Source organism: Heteronotia binoei, chromosome 6 (genome assembly GCF_032191835.1).
Source record: "Heteronotia binoei isolate CCM8104 ecotype False Entrance Well chromosome 6, APGP_CSIRO_Hbin_v1, whole genome shotgun sequence".
Taxonomy (NCBI): domain Eukaryota; kingdom Metazoa; phylum Chordata; class Lepidosauria; order Squamata; family Gekkonidae; genus Heteronotia; species Heteronotia binoei.
The window spans coordinates 134,862,069-134,887,463 of NC_083228.1; the positions used below are offsets into that span (position 1 = coordinate 134,862,069).

At 52.1% G+C, this 25,395-nt stretch overlaps 1 protein-coding gene across 1 annotated transcript in view; it reads left to right on the plus strand.

The window, feature by feature from the left end:
- The window catches only part of CHRD (chordin), a 104,512-nt gene extending 80,093 nt beyond the window's left edge, over positions 1-24,419 (plus strand). Inside the window, 8 exon segments of the mRNA XM_060242720.1 lie at positions 5,608-5,814; positions 8,041-8,134; positions 8,957-9,013; positions 11,366-11,469; positions 12,638-12,740; positions 17,678-17,832; positions 18,494-18,587; positions 23,543-24,419. Coding sequence (XP_060098703.1) covers positions 5,608-5,814; positions 8,041-8,134; positions 8,957-9,013; positions 11,366-11,469; positions 12,638-12,740; positions 17,678-17,832; positions 18,494-18,587; positions 23,543-23,613 — 885 coding nt within the window. The 3' untranslated portion in view covers positions 23,614-24,419.
- Positions 24,420-25,395: the final 976 nt, after the last annotated feature.

Sequence of the window (25,395 nt, forward strand, 5' to 3'; positions counted from 1 at the left end):
GTGTCTGTTGTGGGGGAGGAAGATAAAGGAGATTGTGAGCCACTTTGAGATTCAGAGTGGAGGGTGGAATATAAATCCAATATCTTCGTCTTCTTCAAGGTTTCTTTGTGGAATATGAAGGGCTGCCAATTCCAGGTTGGAGCATTCCTGGAGATTTGTGGGTGGAACCTGGGGGGTGGGTGGGACTTCAGCAAGGTATAATGCCATGAAGTCCATGTCACGAGCTGGGGCTGAGTCAGGCAAAGTCCAGGGGCAGTCCAGGGTCTGCGACTGGTGAGCAAGGTGGGTCCAAGGCGCCAAAACAGAATCGTAATCCAGGTATCACAGGTCAGCGGTTCCGAAGCCGAAGTCAGGGGGTCCAGAGGTCCAAGCCAAAGTCAGGAATCCAAAAGCCAAAGTCAAGAGCCGGAGTGGATGCTAGGATGTCAGGTATGTGACTAGTTGCTTCCACAAAGCCTCCTCCCAAAGCCCACAGCTATATAGCCCTCTGCTGCCTGTTGCTCATTTGGGCTAATTGCTGTCTCAGAGCAGCAGCCAGGATCCTGCCGAAACTTAAGTATCCTCACACTTAGAAGGGCCAGAATCCTTTCAACACTCAGGGCTCAGGGAGCGTCTTGCTTGTGAGCGTGCCGCCCTCCTCTGATCCCTGAGGTCCCGACAAAGGCGGTCACGCACACGAGCCACCCGAGAGGGCGAGGCAGGGGGGCTTGGATCTTCTTCAGCAGGAGGCAGGGGCACTGGTGCAGGTGGCAGGGGCACAGTTCCTTCTGCAGGCTCGGCTTCTTCTGCAGGTTCCCCAGCACCCATGACAGTCCACCCTCCAAAACAGTCATGGGAATGGTTCTCTGCAGTCCGGACATCAGTTCTAATTCTTGGAGATACCCAGGCCTGACCCGGAGGTTATAAACCAAAGAGAACCGTGGAATAATGTCAATTCAATCAATAACAATAACTGTGAATTAAGAACTAACACCACTTCATTGTAGTTCCAGGGTAGATTTTTCAGTATTCACATTATCATAACAAAGTCCGCTATAGAAAAGTTCTCAAAAAATGTCCTTAAAGTGCAAAGTTCTCAGCCATGCACAAGGGTGGGGAAAAGAGCTTGTGCCGCTCTTATGATCGATTAAACTTCTTTACCTCTGTGCTGCTATGAACATCCGACCTTGAACTGATATTGGCAAGAGAACAAAATAGGAGTCGATTGCACCTTTAAGACCAACGTAGTTTTATTCAGAACGTAAGCTTTCGTGTGCATGCACACTTCTTCAGACGAGGAACGAGGTACAGTAAGCAGAGCCACATATAGCTGGTGGGGTTTGGAATGCCAAATGGTGCAAAGTTAAAAACCAATAGCAAAATTAACAAATTCAGAAAACCTTTGATCTGGGTTGCTTTAGCGTGGGAAACCATAAAACAGTAACCTGTCAGAATGTGGAAATGCCTGTTAATTATTCTATTGCTAATAAACCTGGGTCAAAAAGAAGGCATTTCGTTCCTAATGTCGAGCCAGAAACTCTTCTGATTTAATTTCAACTTTGTTGAACCACTTGGCATTCCAAACCCCACCAGTTATGCTTCCTGTACTCCGCTTACTGTACCTCGTTCCTCGTCCGAAGAAGCGTGCATGCACACGAAAGCTTACGTTCTGAATAAAACTACGTCGGTCTTCAAGGTGCAATCGACTCCTATTTTGTTCTGCTACTTCAGACCAACATGGCTGCCTGTTTTGATATTGGCAAGAGGTTTTGTGACGCACTTCAATCTATCCTAGGATCGGCATAGGCACATTATTCCAGCCTTGTGAGTGGTTGAGAAGAATTTTTGCGCTTTAAGGACATCGTTGGAGAACTTTTCCCGCAGCACTTGATCGATGAGGAATGTTGGGGATGTGAATACTGGAAAACCTACATTGGAAATATAGCGAAGTGGTATCAATTCACCGTTATTGTTATTTATTGGACCCACCAGGAAATTGACAAGCCCAGCTCCTGCCCCCATCCTGGAGCTGTTGTTTAGCAAGGCTGTTCAGAATCCTCCCTTAGGGGTCTCCCCCCAAAAAAACCCCTGCTCTCCAGATTTTCCCCACATCTCCCAGAGTTACAGCAGGCTTTCCTGGAAAGAGGGAATGAGCTCCATGCAGTTGACATTTGTCATTTAGACTCGATCCTGGCAGTGTTAAGGCCAGCCGGACTTCCGGGCCAAGTTTGTCACGCTGCCTTCCTTTCTTCAAGCCTTCGGGGCAGCTCATGCCCCAGCTGGGTGGCGAAGGTATTTCTCTGTGCTTATTCTCCCTGACGCCTGCGCTGGAAAAATCCCAGGGAGGGATTTTGCAAAGACAGGCTGTCCTCCGCCTCCCGCATCTGGCCCCCGTGCCAGCCTCGCCGATGGATTCCCAGAAGCTCTGTTGGCCTGGGCGGATGCCAACTCTTCTGGCACCCGACAAGGGCCTCGGCACGTGCGCCTCTTTCCCCTCCTCCCAGCTGCCGCTGAGCCACGTCGGAGCCGGTTCTCGAGCTGAAAGGGGACCAAGCGCCACCTGCTCTGGGAGAGACTGCAGGGCTCCTGGCAGGACTGGGCGCAACGCAGGTGGATTAGCCAGGGATCAGGGGCAGCTGCTTGGCACGGGGCAGGGGACGGATGCGGCGTTTGCAAAGGGGAGAGTGCAACGTACAGTGCAAACGGGTGGGATTCTAGCAGGAGCTCCTTTGCATATTAGGCCACACACCCCTGATGGAGCCAATCCTCCAAGAGCTTACAAAAAAGAGCCTTGCAAGCTCTCGGAGGATTGGCTACATCAGGGGTGTGTGGCCTAATATGCAAAGGAGCTCCTGCTTGAATTCCACCCTTGATTTCCATACAAGGCTGGGTCGAGTCTCCTTGACGTGAGAGAGAGTCCAGTGTGGAAGTATTTCCCTGGGGATCTATGCTGTCACTCCCTGGCCCCGGAAGTGGCACAGGCACGATCCTTTCTACCGTCCGGGTCTGCGCATGGAGCAGCCCCACATGGTGTAGAGAATCAGGGCTTTCTTTGTAGCAGGAAATCCTTTGCATATTAGGCCACAGTCCCCAAATGTAGCCAATCCTCTAAGAGCTTACAGGGCTCTTCGTACAGGGCCTACTGTTAGCTTTTAGAGGATTGGCTACATCAGGGGGTGTGGCCTAATATGCAAAGGAGCTCCTGCTACAAAAAAAGCCCTTTATAGAAAAAAAGCCCTGCTACAAAAAAAGCCCTGCAGTGAATTCCACATGTGAATCACCCTTTGGGTGAAGAAGTACTTCCTTTTATCCGTTCTAACCCGACTGTTCAGCGATTTCATCGAATGCCCGCGAGTTCTTGTATTGTGAGAAAGGGAGAAAAGGACTTCTTTGTCTACTTTCTCCCTTCCATGCATAATCTTGTAAACCTCAAATCGCGTCACCCCGCAGTCGACGTTTCTCCAAGCTAAAGAGCCCCAAGCGTTTCAACCTTTCTTCATAGGGAAAGTGTTCCAGCCCTGTAATCATTCTAGTTGCCCTTTTCTGGACTTTTTCCAATGCTATAATATCCTTTTTCAAGGTGCGGTGACCAGAATTGCACACAGTACTCCAAATGAGACCGCACCATCGATTTATACAGGGGCGTTATGATCCTGGCTGAGTGAATATATAGAGAAGCAGCAATTAGCCGTTTGCATGCTGGCCTAGCTTTCTGGCACGAGATAAGTTCAAACCAGTGAATTGTTACAAAGCAGTCATTCTCCCATCACAGTATTCGTTAGCAAAACACTCCGACAGGTAGTGCTGACCTTGAAGGACAGACAGCGTTAGAGGGCCTAAATACTTTTGTTTTCCCAGTAGCACAGCACAGGTGTTTTAGCACGGAACAGCAAGATGGTAAAACCTTCAAATGGCAAAGGGATATCGACAGATTGGCCTTCGTTAGTACTTGGATGGAGCAGCCCCGTGGTGCGGAGCGGTAAAGCTGCAGTACTGCGGTCCAAGCTCTCCACTCACGAACTGAGTTTGATCCCAGTGGAAGCTGGGTTCAGGTCGCTGGCTCAGGGTTGACTCAGCCTTCCATCCTTCCGAGGTCGGTAAAATGAGTACCCAGCTTGCTGGGGGGGGGGAGTGTAGATGACTGGGGAAGGCAATGGCAAACCACCCCATAAAAAGTCTGCCATGGAGGAAGCAAAGAACGCTGCTCCTGAATCTTACTTGCTATTTATTATTTAAAGAACAAGAGCCCCGTGCCCAGCTCCAGGTTGACTCAGCCTTCCATCCTTCCGAGGTTGGTGAAACGAGTACCCAGCTTGCTGGGGGGAGAAGTGTCGATGACTGAGGAAGGCAATGGGAAAGCACCCCGTAAAAAGTCTGCCGTGAAAACGTCATGATATGTCACCCCAGAGTCGGAAACGACTGGTGCTTGCACAGGGGACTGTCTTTACCTTTATTGTTGGAGCTCTCTGTCTGGGGCAAATGATGCTCTGTATTCTTGGTGCTTGTGGGGGCGGCACAGTAGGAGGGCTTCTGGTGTCCTGGCCCCACTGATGGACCTCCTGATGGCATCTGTTTTTGTTTTTTGCCACTGTGTGATGCAGAGTGCTGGACTGGATGGGCCATTGGCCTGATCCAACATGGCTTCTCTTATGTTCTTCTGTGACACAGAGTGTTGGACTGGATGGGCCATTGGCCTGATCCAACAGGGCTTCTCTTATGTTCTTCTGTGACACAGAGTGTTGGACTGGATGGGCCATTGGCCTGATGCAACAGGGCTTCTCTTATGTTCCTCTGTGACACAGAGTGTTGGACTGGATGGGCCATTGGCCTGATCCAACAGGGCTTCTCTTATGTTCTTCTGTGACACAGAGTGTTGGACTGGATGGGCCATTGGCCTGATGCAACAGGGCTTCTCTTATGTTCTTCTGTGACACAGAGTGTTAGACTGGATGGGCCATTGGCCTGATCCAACAGGGCTTCTCTTATGTTCTTCTGTGACACAGAGTGTTGGACTGGATGGGCCATTGGCCTGATCCAACAGGGCTTCTCTTATGTTCTTCTGTGACACAGAGTGTTGGACTGGATGGGCCATTGGCCTGATCCAACAGGGCTTCTCTTATGTTCTTCTGTGACAGAGTGTTGGACTGGATGGGCCATTGGCCTGATCCAACATGGCTTCTCTTATGTTCTTCTGTGACAGAGTGTTGGACTGGATGGGCCATTGGCCTACTCCAACATGCCTTCTCTTGTGTCCTTATGTTTGTCCTTGGATGGGAGACCACCAAGGAAGTCCAGGGTCTCAAGGCAGAGGCTGGCAATGGCAACCCATTGGGTTGTCTCTTGCCTTATCCTGAATGGCCCAGGCTTTTCTGATCTCCTCAGGTCTTGAGAGCTAAGCAAGATTGGCCTGGTGAGTACTCAGATGGAGACCACCAAGGAAGTCCACGGTTGCTCTGCAGAGGGAAACAACGGGAAAGGACCTCAAGATATCTCTTGCCTTGAAAACCCTACGCTATGGGGTTGCTGTTAGCTGCAACTTGATGGTGCTGGGGTATACTTGTGTCCCCCCACATCTCCACAGCAGAATGCCTTCCTGCCCCACCCTCCTAAAAGCTGTCGTTCTTCCAGGTGCACATTCCAAACCACTGTGGGGCGGGGGGCATCCGATTGGCCCCCGGAGAGCCCGAGGAGGAGCTGCCAGGCGATCCGGCCCCCAAGAACCCCGAAGACCTGAAGAAAGACCCCAATTCCTGCTTCTTCGAAGGACAGCACAGAGCTCATGGCTCCCGGTGGGCCCCAGACTACGACAAGAGATGCTCCGTCTGCAGCTGCCAGGTGGGTAGAAGAAAAGGACAGGGCATTCTGGAAGCCCAAATCCGAAGAATCCCAGTGGAGGGCTTGTGGCAGGGGTGGAGTTCTAGCAGGAGCTGCTTTGCATATTAGGCCACACACCCCTAATGTAGCCAATCCCCCAAGAGCTTACAAAAAAGAGCCTTGTAAGCTCCAGGAGGATTGGCTACCTCAGGGGTGTGTGGCCTAATATGCAAAGGAACTCCTGCTGGAATTCCACTCCTGGCGTGTGGACTTCGAGACTAGGGCCCCCCAACCTTTTTGACCTGCAGGTACAGTTGGAATTCTGACAGAGCAAGGGTTGCCAATTCCCAGGTGGGAGCAGGAGATCCCCCAGTTTGGAGGCCCCCCTGCCGCTTCAGGGTCATCAGAAAGTGGGGCGGAGGGAAATGTGTGCGGGGCACTCCATTATCCCCTGTGGAGACCGATTCCCATAGGCTATAATGGGAAATTGATCGGGGGGCTGTTTTTTGAGGTAGATGCACCAAATTTGCAACATAGAATTGAGTGCCTCTCCTCAAAAAACCCCCCATGTTTCAAAAAGATTGAACCAGGGGATCCAATTCTATGAGCCTCCAAAGAAGGTGTCCCTATCCTTCATTATTCCAAATGGAGGGAAGGCATTTAAAAGGAGTGTGGGCCGTTTAAATGTGATGCCAGAACTCCCTTCGGAGTTCAGTTGTGCTTGTCACACCCTGGCTCTTGACTCCACCCCCAAAGTCTCCTGGCTCCACCTCCAAAGTCCCCAGATATTTCTTGACTCAGACCTGGCATGGTAGGGATAGCAACAAAATGGCTGCCACAGGAGGTGGAGCCAGCGGCAAAATGGCTGCCACAGAGCCTTGTGTTGTGGCGGCAGCAACATTCTTAAAAAAAAAAAAATCCGCACGCCCAATCAAATCTCCAGTGGAACCATTGGTCTGAGTGGCTAGAAGGCCACTCATTACCTGGTTTGTTGTCAATTTTATGTGACTTCGGGGCTCTGTGGTCAGATTCCCCCGAGTACCCGATTGGGGGCTGGGTTGAATGGCTTCCACACCGCAGAAGCCCGACAGTTCAGTTTTAAACGCTTCTGGGAGCACCGGGTGCAGAACTCCCAGGATGCAGCTCTGGGGCTCGCGCTTCCTCCGTACTTGTTTGTGAAGCAGTCTAGGGTTGCCAGTCTCCAGTTGGGGGCAGGGGATCCTCTGGTTTGGAGGCCCTCCCACCGCTTCAGGGTCATCAGAAAGCAGGGCCGGGGAGAAGGGAAATGTCTGCTGGGCACTCCATTATTCCCTACGGAGACTTATTCCCATGAAAAATAATGGAGAATTTATCTGCGGGTATCTGGGGCTCTGTGGGGGGGGGCTGTTTTTTGAGGTAGAGGCACCAAATTTTCAACATACCCATCTGGTGACTCTCCTCAAAATACCCCCGAGTTTCAAAAAGATTGAACTAGGGGGTCCAATTTTATGAGCCACAAAAGAAGGTGCCCCATCCTTCATTATTTCCAAATAGAAGAAAGGCATTTAAAAGGCTTGCACAGTCCCTTTTAATGTGATGGCCAGAGCTCCCTTTGGAGTTCAGTCATGCTTGTCACACCCTTGCTCCTGGCTCCACCCCCAAAGTCTCCTGGCTCCACCCCCAAAGTATCCTGGCTTCACCCCCAAAGTCTCCTGGCTCCACCCCCAGTCTCCTGGCTCCACCTTCAAAGTCTCCTGGCTCCACCCCCAAAGTCTCCTGGTTCCACCCCAAAGTCTCCTAGGCCCATCTCCAAAGTCTCCTGGCTCCACCCCCAAAGTCTCCTGTCCCCACCCCAAAGTCTCCTGGCTCCACCCCCAAAGTCTCCTGGCTCCACCCCCAATGTCTCCTGGCTCCACCCTCAAAGTCTCCTGGCTCCACCCCCAATGTCTCCTGGCTCCACCCCCAAAGTCTCCTGGCTCCACCCCCCAAAGTCTCCTGGCTCTACCCTCAAAGTCTCCTGGCTCCATCTCCAAAGTCTCCTGGCTCCTCCCCCAATGTCTCCCGGCTCCACCCTCAAAGTCTCCTGGCTCCACCCCCAAAGTCTCCTGCCTCCACCCCCAAAGTCTCCTGGCTCCACCCCCAAAGTCTCCTGGCTCCACCCCCAAAGTCTCCTGGCTCCACCCACCAAAGTCTCCTGGCTCCACCCCCAAAGTCTCCTCCCTCAAGAATGACTGACTCTCCTCTCCTTGCTTGCCTCCTCCTCGGCAGAAGCGCACCGTCATCTGTGACCCAGTCTTGTGCCAGCCTCTCAATTGCTCCCAGCCGGTGCTTCTGGAGGACCAGTGCTGCCCTGTGTGTGAAGGTCAGGAGGACGAGCCAAAGCAGGGGAGGGTCGCTTATGGGCTTCTCCTGAAAACACTACTCAGGAGCAAGAATCTTCGACTTCTGGGCAGGGGTCCTCAAGAGGGGGGTGGCGCCACCTCTGCTGGATCGGGGACCCTTGCAGGGCTGCCTTTCCCCCCTGACTTTTATAAAGAAATGCTCCAAAACCATAGAGAACAAGGGTGCCTTGCCTCCGGGGCTGGCCCTGCTACTAGACAATTGCCTAGGTCGCCAGCCTTCTGGGCGGTGACGAATTGGGCACTCCCCCTATGACTTAGTGACATCAGTGCAGGGCGGGGCACCAGAAGTTAGCCTCGTCTAGGGTGCCAGAGAGTCTAGGGATGGCCCTGCATGCCTCCTGTCTGTCGTTGCATGGGAGCAGCAGGATGGTGAGGCGAGGTAACTTTATGGTGAGGAGGACTCCTCTGTGACTCTGCCCCTTGGTTCATGCCTCACTTCCTGTTGCTTGGCATGTGTTTCCTGCAGCCGGTTGCTAGGGCTGATAGGCTCCACACTGTTAGGTTGCTAGGGCTGTTAGGCCCCTCAACTTCCAAGCCGCACCTGGAGATTTCCAGCTATTACAATTGAGCGTCTTCCGACCAAAAGTAGCTCTAGAAACCACTGAGAGCTTTATGGTAAAACCATAGACTTTCCAACAATTCCTAGAGCGACTCATATCACTTCCTGTTTTTTTATCAGAGGTGACATGGTGCTACAGCCGGCATCGTGCCCCCCATATCCATACCCCAAACCTATTTCTGTCTCTGTTTGTGATCATTCTGCACAATTTCTTTGTGTACAGAGAAGAAGGTAATCCAAGAAGGGCAGAGAGCAGAGAAGGCCCGAGACAGCAGCGAAGGTAAGCGTGGGGACGAAAACACGTGAACTGGTTTGAGGGGAGGTGGAGTGTCTGTTATGCAAGGAGGAGACAAACTTAGAATGAGAAGTTCTTTTAAAAAATGGTCTAAAAATATGTCCTGTAAGTATAATAACCTTTGATAAATACAATTTGTTCCATAATCCTTATATAGCCCCTTTCCTTGTCCTGTACCCCTTTTATGTTACTGTTTTGTTTTTAAAATGATAAATTATATCACAAAATGCATGAAGTGGGTGAGGGGTGGAACAAAGTTTGAGTCAGATACAAAATGGCTGCTGCAGTGAAGCTCCTTGTGCTGTGGAGGCAGTTGCCGCCAAAGCAACAGTTAAAAAAAAAAATCTGCGGGGCCAATCAAATCTCCAGTGGCCAATCAGAAGCCTTCCTGGGCAGAAGACCCACCTGGCTCTGCTCACTTTCTACAAACACTTGGTGGGCCCTGGGAAAAGTGTTAGCATGCACCGTGGCATCTGCAGGGTGGGGACAAACATAGAATCATAGAGTTGGAAGGGGCCATACAGGCCATCTAGGCCAACCTTCTGCCAGGGCTGGTGCCAGGCTTCCTGATGCCCTAGTTTGGGAGGGTGATTTAAGTTGCCCAGGAGGGAGAGGCAGCTTTCACCCTTCCAGGGAGCACCCAATCGGTTGCCCCCCCAAGGCTGCCACCCTAGGCGACCATGTAAGGTCACCTAATGAGCGCGCCGGCCCTGCCTCCTGCTCAATGCAGGATCAGCCTAGACTCGCAGGGGTGGCCAAGGGTAGCTCTCCAGATGTTTTTTTTGCCTACAACTCCCATCAGCCCCAGCCAGCATGGCCAATGCCTGGGGCTGATGGGAGTTGTAGGCAAAAGACATCTGGAGAGCTACCCTTGGCCACCCCTCGCCCTAAAGCATCCCTGGCAAGTGTTTGTCCACCTGCTGCTTCAAGACTGCCAGTGAGGGGGAGAACAACTGCTGAACAACTATATAATTTTATTTTTTTTGCTAATATCCAGTCGATACCTTCCCAGCCTTAATTTCAACTCCTTCTTGCGAGTCCTCTCCTCTGCTGTCAGCAGGAACGGCTCCCTGCTCTCCTCTAAGTGACAGCCCTTCAGATACTTATGGAGAGCAATCATATCCCTCCCTGCTGGGATAATTGTGTACAGGGGATTTGGGGACGAGGGGGGGGGTTAACATCCAATCTAACCTCCAAAGGGAAGAGCTGCGGCTGCGTGGCAGAGCCTCTGCTTGGCATGCAGAAGGTCCCCGGTTCAATCCCTAGCATGTGCAGCTAAAAAGAAGTGAAAGACCTCCGCCCGGGGCCTTGGAGAGCTGCTGCCGGTCTGAGCGGACAATACCATCTTTGATGGACCCATCAGGATAAAGCAGTTTCTTTTAAGGAAGAGCCATGGCTCAATCCGCTTGGCAGGCAGCAGGGCCCCAGTTCGATCCCCGGCATCTCCAGTTCAAAGGACCAAGCAGGAGGTAAAGTGAAAATCTTCAGCCTGAGACCCTGGAGAGCCACTGCCAGTCTGAGTAGACAAGACTGACCTTGACGGACCAATCAGGATAAAGCAGTTTCTTTTAGGGAAGGGCCATGGCTTTGTGGAAGAGCCTCTGCTTGGCATGCAGAAGGTCCCAGGTTCAATCCTCGGCATCTCTGGTTGAAAGGACCAGGCAGTAGGTGATGGGAAAGACCTCAGCCTGAGACCCTGGAGAGACATAGACAGGGGCTGTGGCTCAGTGGCAGAGCATCTGCTTGAAATGCAGAAGGTCCCAGGTTCAGTTCCCGACATCTCCAGGTGAAAGGACCAGGCAGTGGATGAGAAGAAAGACCTCAGCCTGAGACCCTGGAGAGCCACTCCCAGTCTGAGTAGACAAGACTGACCTTGACGGACCAATCAGGATAAAGCAGGGAAGGAACATGGCTCAGTGGAAGAGCATCTGCTTTGCATGCAGAACGTCCCAGGTTCGATCCCCAGCATCTCCAATTTAAAAAGGACCAGGCAGTAGGTGAATTGAGAGACCTTTGCCTGAGACCCTGGAGAGCAGCTCCTCATCTGAGTAGACTCTACTGTCCTTGATGAACCGATAGTCTGGTTCAGGGGTGGAATTCTAGCAGGAGCTCCTTTGCGTATTAAGTCCCACCTCTCTGATGTAGCCAATCCTCCAAGAGCTTACAAAAAAGAGCCTTGTAAGCTCCAGGAGGATTGGCTACATCAGGGGGGGTGTGGCCTAATATGCAAAGGACCCCCTGCTAGAATTCCACCCCTGGTCTGGTTCCATATAAGGCAGCTTCATATGTGTTCGCATATATGGCCGCCTGACTTCCTCTCTCCTTCTCGTGCTGTAGGTTGTTACTTTGACGGCGACAAGACGTGGCGAGGGGCAGGCACCCGCTGGCACCCCGTGGTCCCCCCTTTCGGCCTCATCAAATGCGCCATTTGCACGTGCAAGGTGAGACGGGCGGGCAGCCCCCCTGGGTGAGCCACGCTTCTCCTGCATTTTTCTCCTGCCCTCCTCCTGAGGAGTCCACAGCACTGGACGTGGTTTTCCTCGCCCCTCTTTTACGGTCGCTGTTGCAATGAAGACTCGGACGTGAGTTCTTGAGGAGGGAATGAATTTCAGCTTGCTGGGCAAGCAGTCTTTCTTTTATATATGTTCTCCAGTTCTTCGAAACCATTCTAGTCTCAACATACAATGGTCTAGGGCCTGCCTACCTTAGGGACCGTCTCTTCCCATATGTTCCCCAGAGAGTACTGCGATCTGGCTCCCAAAACCTGCTCGTAATCCCCGGGCCTAAGGAGGCCCGGTTGAAGTCAACCAGGGACAGGGCCTTCTCAATAACAGCCCCTTGCTGGTGGAACCAGTTACCGGAAGAGGTCAGGGCCCTGCGGGATATTGGACAATTCCGCAGGGCCTGTAAGACAGTCCTCTTCCGGTTGGCCTATAACTGACCGGCACCAAACCACTAAAGTCCCAAAAACTGAAGGAAGTGTATGGATTGCATGTTGTTGGACGAATGCCCTGTTTTTAATGTTTTTTAATGTTTTAATTTCTTAACTGTGTAAATTGTTATTATATTTAAATTTGAACTTTATGTTAGAACCTTTGCATTGTGAGCCGCCCTGAGCCCGCCTTGGTGGGGTAGGGCGGGATATAAATCAAATAAATAAATGACAAAATGGAGCGTCACAGGAACGTCCGGCGTGGAAGATAACATCTTGCTTAGTCCGCAAGAGTTCACAATAGCCTTGTGGTTGCTTCCCAAAGTACCATTATCAGAAAGGAGGAAACGGAAGGAATGCCGTGACGTTAACGGTTGCTGTTTTTTCCCCCGGAGATTTGCAAGCCTGGCAAATCTCTTGATAGCTGGTCATTAGGTCCAAACCTGATCTTTCCAGTTTTTGGGGGGTATAAGAAGCCATTCTCATTACATGATATCTACAGTCGCAAGCGAAGCTGAGAGTGGGAGGTGGGCCCCGGCTCCCCCGAGTGAGCATCGCGGCGGAGTGGCGATTTGAACTCGCCTCCCTGAGCTCTGATGAGAGTCAAAGAGTTTCGGAGCTGGTCCCGTACGCTCGGACGTTCACGCACTGACCTTGCCACTGCTGTCCCCGCACAGGGCACCACGGGAGAAGTGCACTGCGAGAAAGTGCAGTGCCCACGCCTGACCTGCGCCAACCCCGTCCGTGCCAGCCCATCCGACTGCTGCAAGCAATGCCCAGGTGAGCTGCGTGTGCCGGGACAGTACCTGGGGCTGGGCTGCGCTCAGTGGCTGTCCCTTTTGAAGCCACAGCTCCGTGGGGGCGCTCTTATTGCTGCTGTGAGATCTCAGCAGGAAAGCTGTTGCTTAAGGAGCAAAGGGGGGAGGATAACAATTGCCCAGTCTGCAAGTTGAGCCTCTCTGGGGCTGGTTCCAGGTTTTGGGGGGCCCCAGTGGAGAGATCCCAGGGCCCCCCTTCCCTCCTCTGCCCACCACCAGGAATTCCTGCCTTCCCCCCCCCCCGCCTTCCCACCTACTTGTGCATCCTTTCCTTACCTGCTCACACAAACCTTTCCCTTTGCCCTTGCTTACAGCCAGGCCTTGAATTCAGCAGGAGCTCATAGGAGCGCAGCTCCTGAACCTTTCTGAGGCTTCCCCCTCCTCCTCCCTACCTAACTTGTCCATTGAATAAAAATCCCTGGATTAGGAGAGCGGGCAGCCAGCCAGCCACCAGGAGCTTTGCCACACCCCCAGCAGCCCTCATTAACCTCTGGAGAAGCCTGCACCACCCTTTCTCCTCTCCTTATGCGATTTTGGGTGGCGGGTGGCTCGCTGGCCTTTTGGCTGGGGGAGGGCGGCCGAGGAAAGCCCCAGGTGAGTGAAGCCTGCTTGGGCTGGCTGGATCTGTAGCCAGCCCAAGCAGGCCTCGCTTGCCCAGGGCTCTCCTTTCTTGCATCGGCTTGCTTTTGGTTGGTGGCGGGGGGGGCATATGCTAATGAGTTATGCCAATTAGCTCCACCACCTATTTTTCTACAAAACGACCCCTGCGTACAGCTGCCTGCAGAGCTTACTGGAATATTTGGTTCATATTAGCGGAGTTTTGCCCAGTCGTAGAAGCATGATACTGCGGAGTGCAGCAAATAAATCTCCGGAGAAATAGATTGCAAAAAAAAAAAAACAGGTAAACTTATATTTATTTAAGTAGATCTAGTTCGGGTTGCATTCAAAAGGAGATAGAGAGAAGCTTAGTTTAAAGAGTCCTTTCCCTACCACAACCGGCCAGCTTGACCATCACCGTGTGTGTGTGTGTGTGTGTGTGTGGAGTACAAAGGCCTTGTCTCTGCAGGAAAGACCTGCAGAGACATGTGTCTCCACGGAATGCCATATGAGTCAGTGAGAGGACAAAGGGAGAGACAGAGAGGAGGGGTCAGAAGGAAGCTTCCAGGTTAAGACAAAGAGAGGCATCCTATTTGAGAAGACAACACCTCCACACACTTAAGAGTTATGTAGGAAAGGAAAGGTCCCCTGTGCAAGCACCAGTCGTTTCCGACTCTGGGGTGACATTGCGTTCACAATGTTTTCACGGCAGACTTTTTTACGGGGTGGTTTGCCATTGCCTTCCCCAGTCTTTTACGCTTTCATCCCAGCAAACTGGGTACTCGTTTTACCCACCTCAGAAGGATGGAAGGCTGAGTCAACCTTGGGCCGGCTACCTGAGCCAGCTTTCGCTGGGATAGAACTCAGGTCGTGAGCAGAGAGTTGAGATCATAGTACTGCAGTACTGCTGCTTTGAGTCTTTCACTCCACGGAAATTGATACAACAAGGGAGAATCACGGGGAGAGAGCAAACCTAACAAATACCGTGATATAATAATGAAAAAAACATCAAAATCACTTATATCCATTTGTCAAAAAACCCCATAAATATAGTGATATCTGTCACAATCTCTTCGACATTTTTGTAGTAAAGCCAGTAACTCATACAATTGGAACCATACATATCAACTGAGCACATGCAAAACTTCTAGAGAATATACGGTACTTCTCATAACGAAGTGCTGAGCGCAAAAGGTGCCTGTATAGTAAGTAACAACAGTTCACTCTTAGAAGACTCCGCAGGTCCACCTCGAAACCGGCTAACACTTGCCACGCCGTTTCCAATTCTTTCGTCACAGAGGGGAGATAGAAGTTCTTCCCACATTCTTACATTCCGACATTCTTATTATGCCCTTGGAAGGTTTGCAAGTGCTTGTAGGTGCTTCTGAACGTTTCCTTGTTGCAAGAATGTCGGAAGAACGTCTATCTCCCCTCTTCGACAAAAGAATTTGAAACAGCGCAGCAAGTGTCAGCCGACTTCAGGCTCCGTCGGAGGTGGACCTGTGGAGTCTTCGAATGAACCGTTACTACTTACTATACAGGCACCTTTTGCACTCAGCGCTTTATTATGTGAAGTGTATTCTCTAGAAGTCTTGTACGTGCTCAGTTGATACATACGGTTCTAACTGTATGAATTACTGACTTTACTATAAAAATGTTGAAGAGATTGCGATAGATACCACGCTATTTATGAGTCTCACGCTCCAGCAGGTGTTTCCCGGGGGTACCAGGCAGTGGCTGCAGCAGAGAGAATCGGAAGGGATAGTGAGTGAGTGGGTGGGGGGGGCGGTAATGGCACCACAGCCAAAACCCCTGTGCTTTGGCAGCTTCCCCACTGCCAGATATGCCGATGCCAGTCCGGCCCCCTGCCACCCTCCCATGCCTCCTTTGAAATGCTTCACCTTCTGTTGCAAGCGTGTATTTAAAACCACCTGGGCATCCTAGTCGTGTTGCATACTGTCGCAGACACGCCCCTGCCTGGGGGGAGATCTAAGAGCTCAATACCTGAGACAGGTGTCCCCATGGGCCTGAGCGAGCCGGTCCTTTTGTCCACCCGGAAAAGGGAAGAATTCTAGCCAAAACGAATCCTCCAAACAAAAACGAATCAAGAAGAGTTTCAAAGTAACGCATTCTTTTTGAAGATTTTCTATTTTAAAAACAGCGGGATAAAGAACAGGCAGCGAGGAAGAGGGTTGCCAACTCCGGGTTGGGAAAGACCTGGAGATTTGGGGGGCGGAGCCTGAGGAGGGCGGGATTGGGGGAGGGGCTCGGTTGTAATCTCCGATCTCCAGCCATCACCTGGAGGTTGGTAATGAAGCCTACGAAGCACAGTCCCTTCCCGGCAGTCGTTTTCCGGCTGTCTCCCTCCCTCCGGAATTCGCCCTTCTTTCTAAACCAGAGTCCCTGCAGAATCTCAAAAAAGCTGAGGCTTGTTTTGGCTCCAGCGCATAGAAAGGCTGTCAGTCACCAAATGGGCATCTTGACCTCCAAGTGGGCACAGATGGCTGATTCCCAAGAAGATGGTTAAAGTTGAGCCAAGTTCACAGGCACCACGAATAGCATGGCAGTCCTCTATGTTGACCGAATTTACCGAGACAGTAAACTTTTACTGCGACGATAGTTTGCTGAGTTTACTGAACCAGAGAGCCAGTTTGGCGTCGTGGTTAAGTGCGTGGACTCTTATCGGGGAGAACCGGGTTTGATTCCCCACTCCTCCACTTGCACCTGCTGGAATGGCCTTGGGTCAGCCATAGCTCTCGCAGGAGTTGTCCTTGAAAGGTCAGCTTCTGGGATAGTTCTCTCGGCCCCACCTACCTCACAGAGTGTCTGTTGTCCTTGAAAGGGCGGTTTCTGGGATAGCTCTCTCGGCCCCACCTACCTTTCCGGGTTGTCTGTTGTCCTTGAAAGGGCAGCTTCTGGGATAGCTCTCTCGGCCCCACCTACCTCACAGGGTGTCTGTTGTCCTTGAAAGGGCAGCTTCTGGGAGAGCTCTCTCGGCCCCACCTACCTCACAGGGTGTCTGTTGTCCTTGAAAGGGCAGCTTCTGGGATAGCTCTCTCAGCCCCACCTACCTCACAGGGTGTCTGTTGTGGGGGAAGAAGATAAAGGAGATTGTGAGCCACTCTGAGATTCTGATTCAGAGAGAAGGGTGGGGTATAAATTTGCGGTCTTCTTCTGCAGTCTTCATTTGAAAGAGATCTTAGGGAAGTCCCAGTGTCGACATGTGTGATAGTTGACAAACTTTACTTTACTTTACTTTATTCGATTTATATCCCGCCCTACCCCACCGAGGTGGGCTCAGGAGTCTTAACTCTCTTCAGGCCTTATTTCGGGCAGAAGTTCACAGGAGCACAACTCCGGAACCTCTAAATTTCAGTGTGCTTTCTTTCTTATTCCCCTTCCCAGAATGCTTGCTTCTGTGCTCCGTTGTTCAAACCCCCTGTGCGAATTTTGCTGAACTTTGAGATTGGACAAACTTTCTGATATTTTCCCCCACCAAAAAAAAAAAGGGGGGGGAAATAACCAAAATATATCAAGCAAACAGATGGAAATCTTCATCGTGCCGCTGTGGCCACATAGGAGAAAATAACCGAAAAAGTACGATGGGAGTAAGGCTTTACTATGACAATTCTAATTCAAGAAGCATTTTAAGGTAGATGCTGAGCTGATATAATTTAGTTCACCTTCCGGTGATGTGGCATATGCAAATTTGTGCTCAGTTTGGTGTAGTGGTTAAGTGCACGGACTCTTATCTGGGAGAACCGGGTTTGATTCCCCACTCCTCCGCTTGCAGCTGCTAGCATGGCCTTGGGTCAGCCATAGCTCTGGCAGAGGTTGTCCTTGAAAGGGCAGCTTCTGTGAGAGCTCTCTCAGCCCCACCCACCTCACAGGGGGTCTGTTGTGGGGGAGGAAGGTAAAGGAGATTGTGAGCCGCTCTGAGACTCTTCGGAGTGGAGGGCGGGATATAAATCCAGTATCTTCTTCTACCTCACAGGGTGTCTGTTGTGGGGGAGGAAGGTGAAGGAGATTGTGAGCCGCTCTGAGACTCTTCGGAGTGGAGGGCGGGATATAAATCCAATATCTTCATCTACCTCACAGGGTGTCTGTTGTGGGGGAGGAAGGTGAAGGAGATTGTGAGCCGCTCTGAGACTCTTCGGAGTGGAGGGCGGGATATAAATCCAATATCGTCTTCTTCTCCTAATGAGCTCTGGCACCTCTGTTTCTACAAAACGACCCCTGTCTCTCTCTCTAATCTCCTCACCCCCCTTTTCCCTGCTCCCCATCCCCCTCTTCTTCCGGCAGCCTCCGAGCAGAGTCCCGTCGCGCTGTCGGACATGATGCAGGCCGACGGACCCCGGGCCTGCCGGTTTGGGCGCCAGTGGTACATGCACAACGAGAGCTGGCACCCCACCGTGCCCCCTTTCGGGGAGATGAAGTGCATCACCTGCTGGTGTGTGGTAAGCGAGCCGCTGTTGCGAGGGAGGGCGTGGGGGGGGGGCAAACTAGCCATTACCTCCGGGGGAACAGCTCTGTCGTCTGGAGGTCAGTTGTAATAGCGGGAGATCTCTAGGCCCCCCCTGGCGGCTGGCAACCCCTAGGAGATCTCCTCGGGGAGAGAAAGTTCCAGAGATTTGGTGCCAAGACCAAGAAGGCCCTGCCCTGGATTGCCGCCTGCCTCATCTCAGAAGTTCAGGCTGAGAGAGAAGTGACTGATTTGAGTTCCCCACCATGAGCGCCATGCCTGAGTTGGGGAGATCTGAACCCTCGTCTCCAGGGCTTATTTTTGTAGCTGGAAGTCCTTTGCATATCAGGCCACACACCCCTAATGTAGCCGATCCACCTGGAGCTGACAGTAGGCCCTGTACGAAGAGCCCTGGAAGCTCCAGGAGGATTGGCTACATCAGAGAGGTGTGGCCTAATATGCAAAGGAGTTCCCTCTACAAAAAAAAAAAACCCTGCTCGTCTCCAGTGTCCTCGTTCAGCCGCTACACATTCACACAGCTGGGTTTGGCACGGAAACCAGATTCTTGGGAACGCGCCCCCGTTTTCAGCTGTGAAACTCTGCCCCCCAATCTTGGCCCATGGCTAAAAACCTCTTCCCACCCTCCTGCTTTCCAGTCTGGGGAAACGCACTGCCAGCGTCAGGAATGCTCCCTGGCCTCTTGCTCCAGAGAAGGGAGGACGGAGGACGCCTGCTGCTCCAAGTGCCAAGGTAAAGATCCGTCCCATGATGAGGGGCCCTTTCAGTAACAGGGCAACAGGGCAAGCCACCCCATTATTGAGCGTGAAGTGCCGACAGATAGCTTCTGATCCGGGGTGGAATTCTAGCCAGAGCTGCTTTGCATATTAGGCCACACCCCCTTGATGTAGCCAATCCTCCTGGAGCTTACAGTAGGCCCTGTACTAAGAGCGCTGTAAGCTCTTGGAGGATTGGCTACATCAGGGGTGTGTGGCCTAATATGCAAAGGAGTTCCTGCTAGAATGCTTCTGGTTTATGGCAACCCTACGAATGAACGCCCTCCAACACAGGCCTCATTTTGGTGTAGTGGTTAAGTGTACCAGTTTGGTGTAGTGGTTCAGACTCTTATCTGGGAGAACCGGGTTTGATTCCCCACTTGCAGCTGCTGGAATGGCCTCTGGTCAGCCATAGCTCTGGCAGAGGTTGTCCTTGAAAGGGCAGCTGCTGGGAGAGCCCTCTCAGCCCCACCCACCTCACGTTGTGGGGGGAGAAGATACAGGAGATTATGAGCCGCTCTGAGTCTCTGTCCTTGAAAGGACAGCTGCTGTGCCCTTTCAGCTTCACCCACCTCTCAAGGTATCTGTTGTGGGGAGAAGATATAGGAGATTGTAAGCCACTCCAAGTCTCTGATTCAGAGAAAAGGGTGGGGTATAAATCTGCGGTCTTCTTCTTCTTGGGCAGGAGCTCCCGGAACTAAATTTTATTGTGCTCTTTCTTTCTTACTCCCATCCCCCCCCCCCAAAAAAAAACTTGCTTCTGGGCTTCATCGTTTAAACCCCCGTGAGAATTTTTGCTAAACTCATAAGATTTGATAAACTTTTAAATATTTTCCCCCCGCCAAAAATGGGAGAAGAGACAAAACATAGAAAGCGGGCAGGTGGAAATCTTCCTCATGCCACTGTGGCCACACAGGAGAAAGTTATGTAAAAAGGATGATTTTTAATGACAATCATGATTCCAGAAGCATTTGAAGGTAGATGCTGAGCTGATATAATTTATTACACTTTCAGGTGATGTGGCATAAGCAAATGAGTTGTGCTAATGAGCTCCGGCACCTCTTTCTCTATGACAGGAGTGGCCAAACCGTGGCTCTTGGACATGCATTGTGTGGCTCTTGAAACCCCCATTGCCCTGTTGGCCGGCTTGGAGAAGGCATTTCTCTCTTTAAAAAACTTCTCCAAGCCAGTTGGTTAAAGTTGCTTTCTTTCCCTCTCTCCCTCCTTCCCTCACCCATTTATTTGCCTGCCTGCCTGCCTTCCTGTCTTGCAGCTATCCAGCATCTGTTGTTCGTACCTTGCGGCTCTCAAACATCTGAGGTTTATTCCATGTGGCTCCTACATTAAGCAGTTTGCCCCTGCTCTCATGAAACGACCCCTGCTCCAATGCACCCTGCCATTAACAGCCTTGCTCTGAGGGGGGCGGGCCTTGTGGCCTCCTCGTTATATGAACATATGAAGCTGCCTTATACTGAATCAGACCCTCGGTCCATCAAAGTCAGTCTTGTCTTCTCAGACTGGCAGCGGCTCTCCAGGGTCTCAAGCTGAGGTTTTTCACACCTATTTGCCTGGACCCTTTTTTGGAGATGCCAGGGATTGAACCTGGGACCTTCTGCTTCCCAAGCAGATGCTCTACCACTGAGCCACGTCCCATCCCAATCGTTGAAGCCAATCCATCTCACGCTGGGTCTGCCTCTTTTCCTGCTGCCTTCCGCTTCCCCTTGCATGCTTGTCTTCTCCGGTGGCTCTCGCCTTCTTATCATGCAACTGTAAAATGACAGCCCCGTTTGAGCTTACGGGGAAAGTTTAGCGGCCCACGGTATCCGTGAGACCTTTCCTCCAGCGTCACGTTCCAGATGAATCAACTTCCTTCCTGTCGTTTTTCTTCCTTGTCCAGCAGGAACTCCTTTACATATTAGGCCATACACCCCTGATGTGGCCAATCCCCCAAGAGCTTCCAGGGCTCTTTGTACAGGGCCTACTGTCAGCTCCAGGAGGATTGGCTACATCAGGGTTGTGTGGCCTAATATGCAAAGGAGGTCCTGCTAGAATTCCTGACAGGGCTCTTCGTACAGGGCCTACTGGAAGCTCCAGGAGGATTGGCTACATCAGGGGGGTGTGGCCTAATATGCAAAGGAGGTCCTGCTAGAATTCCTTACAGGGCTCTTCGTACAGGGCCTACTGTCAGCTCCAGGAGGACTGGCTGCATCAGGGGTGTGTGGCCTAATATGCAAAGGAGGTCCTGCTAGAATTCCTTACAGGGCTCTTCGTACAGGGCCTACTGGAAGCGCCAGGAGGATTGGCTGCATCAGGGGGGCGTGGCCTAATATGCAAAGGAGGTCCTGCTAGAATTCCTTACAGGGCTCTTTGTACAGGGCCTACTGGAAGCGCCAGGAGGATTGGCTGCATCAGGGGGGCATGGCCTAATATGCAAAGGAGGTCCTGCTAGAATTCCTTACAGGGCTCTTCGTACAGGGCCTACTGGAAGCACCAGGAGGATTGGTTACATCAGGGGGTGTGGCCTAATATGCAAAGGAGGTCCTGCTAGAATTCCTTACAGGGCTCTTCGTACAGGGCCTACTGGAAGCGCCAGGAGGATTGGCTACATCTGGGGTGTGTGGCCTAATATGCAAAGGAAGTCCTGCTAGAATTCCTTACAGGGCTCTTCGTACAGGGCCTACTGTCAGCTCCAGGAGGATTGGCTACATCAGGGGTGTGTGGCCTAATATGCAAAGGAGGTCCTGCTAGAATTCCTTACAGGGCTCTTCGTACAGGGCCTACTGGAAGCGCCAGGAGGATTGGTTACATCAGGGGGTGTGGCCTAATATGCAAAGGAGGTCCTGCTAGAATTCCTTACAGGGCTCTTCGTACAGGGCCTACTGTGAGCTCCAGGAGGATTGGCTACATCAGGAGTGTGGCCTAATAGGGAAAGGAGGTCCTGCTAGAATTCCTTACAGGGCTCTTCGTACAGGGCCTACTGTAAGCTCCAGGAGGATTGGTTTCATCAGGGGGCGTGGCCTAATATGCAAAGGAGGTCCTGCTAGAATTCCTTACAGGGCTCTTCGTACAGGGCCTACTGAAAGCTCCAGGAGGATTGGCTACAGCAGGGGTGTGTGGCCTAATATGCAAAGGAGGTCCTGCTAGAATTCCTTACAGGGCTCTTCGTACAGGGCCTACTGGAAGCTCCAGGAGGATTGGCTACATCAGGGGTGTGTGGCCTAATATGCAAAGGAGGTCCTGCTAGAATTCCTTACAGGGCTCTTCGTACAGGGCCTGCTGTAAGCTCCATGAGGATTGGCTACATCAGGGGGGTGCAGCCTAATATGCAAAGGAGGTCCTGCTACACAAAAAGCCCTGGGGAAGGCTGTCGTGTGACTCTCTTGATCTTGGCTGCCCGCAACGCATCCTTACACTTCACAATACCTTCTAGCTCCTCGCCCTCCCTAGTCTCCTTCTCATTTCTTGGTTCAGTCTCCAGGACTGAATGAAAGTGGCCAGTGGCCGTGGCATAGATTTCTTTAAAGGGGAATTAGAGAGATTCATGGAGGACGGGTCTATCAGTGGCTACTAGTTATGGTGGCTGAGGGGAGCCTCCGCATTCAGAGGCAATAAGCATCTGAATCCCAGAGCCCAGAGGCTGCGTCAGGGGAAGAAGAAGATATTGGATTTATACCCCGCCCTCCACTCCGAATCTCAGCATTTCAGAGCGGCTCACAATCTCATTTATCTTCCTCCCCCACACACAACAGACACCCTGTGAGGTGGGTGGGGCTGAGAGGGCTCTCCCAGCAGCTGCCCTTTCAAGGACAACCTCTGCCAGAGCTGTGGCTGACCCAAGGCCATTCCAGCAGGTGCAAGTGGGGAGGAGTGGGGAATCAAACTCGGTTCTCCCAGATAAGAGTCCGCACACTTAACCACTACACCACACTGGCTCTCTATTCCCTCAGCCTCTATGCCCTGCTGTTGGCCCTCCAGAGGAACTGGTTGGCCACTGGGTGAGACGGGATCCTGGACTAGATGGACCACTGGTCTGATCCAAGAGGGCTCTTCTTATGTTCTCATGAAGGCCTCAACCTCTCTGCCCTGTAGTTGGGTGTCCAGAGGAACTGGTTGGCCACCGTGTGAGACAGGATGCTGGACTAGATGGACCTGTGGTCTGATCCAGCAGGGCTCTCCAGATGTTCTTATGAAGGCTTCAGCCTCTCTGCCCTGTTGTTGGCAGTCCAGAGGAACTGCATGACCACTGGATGAGCCAGGATGCTGGACTAGATAGACCACTGGTCTGATCCAGCAGGGCTCTTCTGATGTTCTTATGAAGGCCTCAGCCTTTCTGCCCTGTTGTTGGCCCTCCAGAGGAACTGATTGGCCACTGTTTGAGACAGGATGCTGGACTAGATGGACCTCTGGTCTGATCCAGCAGAGCTCTTCTGAAGTTCTTATGAAGGCCTTGGTCTCTCTGCCCAGTTGTTGGCCCTCCAGAGGAAATGGCTAACCCCTGTGTGAGGCAGGATGCTGGACTAGATGGACCAGTGGTCTGATCCAGCAGGGCTCTTCTTTGTTTCTTCACCACTGCCCTAGGAAGGGACAGGAAGACAGCATTCTTCTTTCCAGAGTCATAAAACTAAGCTGCCTTGAGTCCCTACTGGGGAGAAGGGCAAGGAATGAATGAATGAATGAATGAATGAATGAATGAATGAATGATAAAAATACAGTATTGGAGAGGGGTCAGTGATGATTGGGGAAACCAGAGGCTGACCTTGATCCTTTGAAAAACGATGGGGAGATCTGAACGCCGATCTCTTTCAAGCCCCGCCCACCCATGAATTGACAGGCACAAAGCATATGGCAAAAAGCACTGCTGGGAATAGCTTTCCCACCCCTGTGATTCTGCTCCTGCGCCAACCTCTTCCTTTCCCTTCCCTCGTCCTGCAGTGCCGGAAGACCTTCCTGAAGAAGCGCCGGAGACACTCCACGAAGAGGCCAAGAACTCCTGGAGACGCTAGCTGGCTGGCCGGAGCCAGGAAGCTGGCACGGCTCCGCCGAGGGTGCTGGAAACCAGGACTTTTGCGGCTTGTGCTGGGCGGGGACTTTCCCGAAGCTGCCTACATCTTGCCGGCTCCTTGAGTTCAACAGGAGGTACCATCTGACACCGCCCCAGAGGGACAAGCCCGGCAAGCGTATAATATCCGCATCTGTCTGCTTGGGAGTAGCAGGAGGCCTCAGAAAGATGGTATTTTGGCATCGGCCGCGGGGGGGGTGCCTCTTGGGACACTATGGACTGGCAGCCTGTATTATCGCTAGCGGGCCCACGTAGCTCCACTGGGTGCAGAGCAATAAGGCCCTTGAAGGGGTTAGTTCCCGGACGCTGCCCGGCCCAGCTGTTTACACGCACGCAGTATAAGGATAAGATAAGCAGACGAGGCCTCCCGCCTCCCACCGGGAATGGAACGGTCAGCCGCGCTTTTTCTGGGGAGAGTGCGCTGCTGTCCCTTTCGCTTGCCTGGTGCCGCCCCTCCCCCTCAAGACATGGGAGATGCTCCCCCCACCCCAGACTAGCCTGTATATAATGTAAAATTGCTCTCCTTCGTGACATCTGGGGGTGGGGGGCGCAGTCGGCTTATTTGTTTTTGGAAGGGGCTGGTTGTCCTACGTTTGTACTCCGTCCTGGTGGGTTACATAATTTATGGTTCCGGAGAGCAAAGGTCCGTTTCCCTGCTCTTCCGAAAACGGGAGGGGATCGATAACAGGCGGTTCTGTATTTATTTTTTAAAAACCCAGTGGAGGAGGGAAAAAAAATAACAAAGCGTGACCAAGTCTGTGGTGTTTTTTTTTCCATTGTGGCCACCAGAGGGCAGTCACGTGCAGATATTCAGGGACTATCCCAGAAGGCGAGAAATGCCCACCAAGAGTGCAGCTGGAACCCACGGAAGGTGGACGGCAGGGGTCACGTTCCCAACTCCAGCCTGGAGAATTCATGGACATTGATGCAAAGGGGGGAGTGGGGGTGGAGCCTGTGGAGGGGGGCGGAGTCTGGAGGGGGGAATTTGGGGAGGGATTTCACCTAGAATCCTTGGTATGCCATAGAGAAAGGGTGGCCAAATGCAGCTCCAGAGCCACACGTGGCTCTTTCACACATATCATGTGTCTCTCAGCCCCCACTCATCGGCCAGCTTGGAAAAGGCATTTGTCTTTTTAAATCACTAAATGCATTTAAAGTTGTTTTCTTTCCACCTCTTTGTCCCCATCTATTTGCCTTCCTTCCTCCCTCCCTTCCTTCTTTCTCCCCTCCCTCCCTTCCTTTCTTCCTCCCTCCCTCCCTTCTTTCCTTCCTTTCTCCCTTCCTCCCTCCCTCCCTTCCTTCCTCCCTTCCCCCCTCCCTCCCTTCCTTCCTCCCTTCCTTCTTTCCTTCCTCCCTCCCTCCCTTCTTTCTTCCCTCCCTTCCTTCCTTCCTCCCTCCCTTCTTTCCTCCCTCCCTCCCTCCCTTCCTCCCTGCCTCCCTTCCTTCCTTCCTTCCTTCCTCCCTCCCTTCCTTCTTTCCTTCCTTCCTCCCTTCTTTCCTCCCTCCCTCCCTTCCTTCTTTCCTCCCTCCCTCCCTCCCTTCCTTCCTTCCTTCCTTCCTTCCTTCCTTCCTTCCTTCCTTCCTTCCTTCCTTCCTTCCTTCCTTCCTTCCTTCCTTCCTTCCTTCCTTCCTTCCTTCCTCCCTCCCTTCCTTCCTTCCTTCCTCCCTCCCTTTCCTCCCTCCCTCCCTTCCTTCTTTCCTTCCTTCCTCCCTCCTTTCTTTCTTT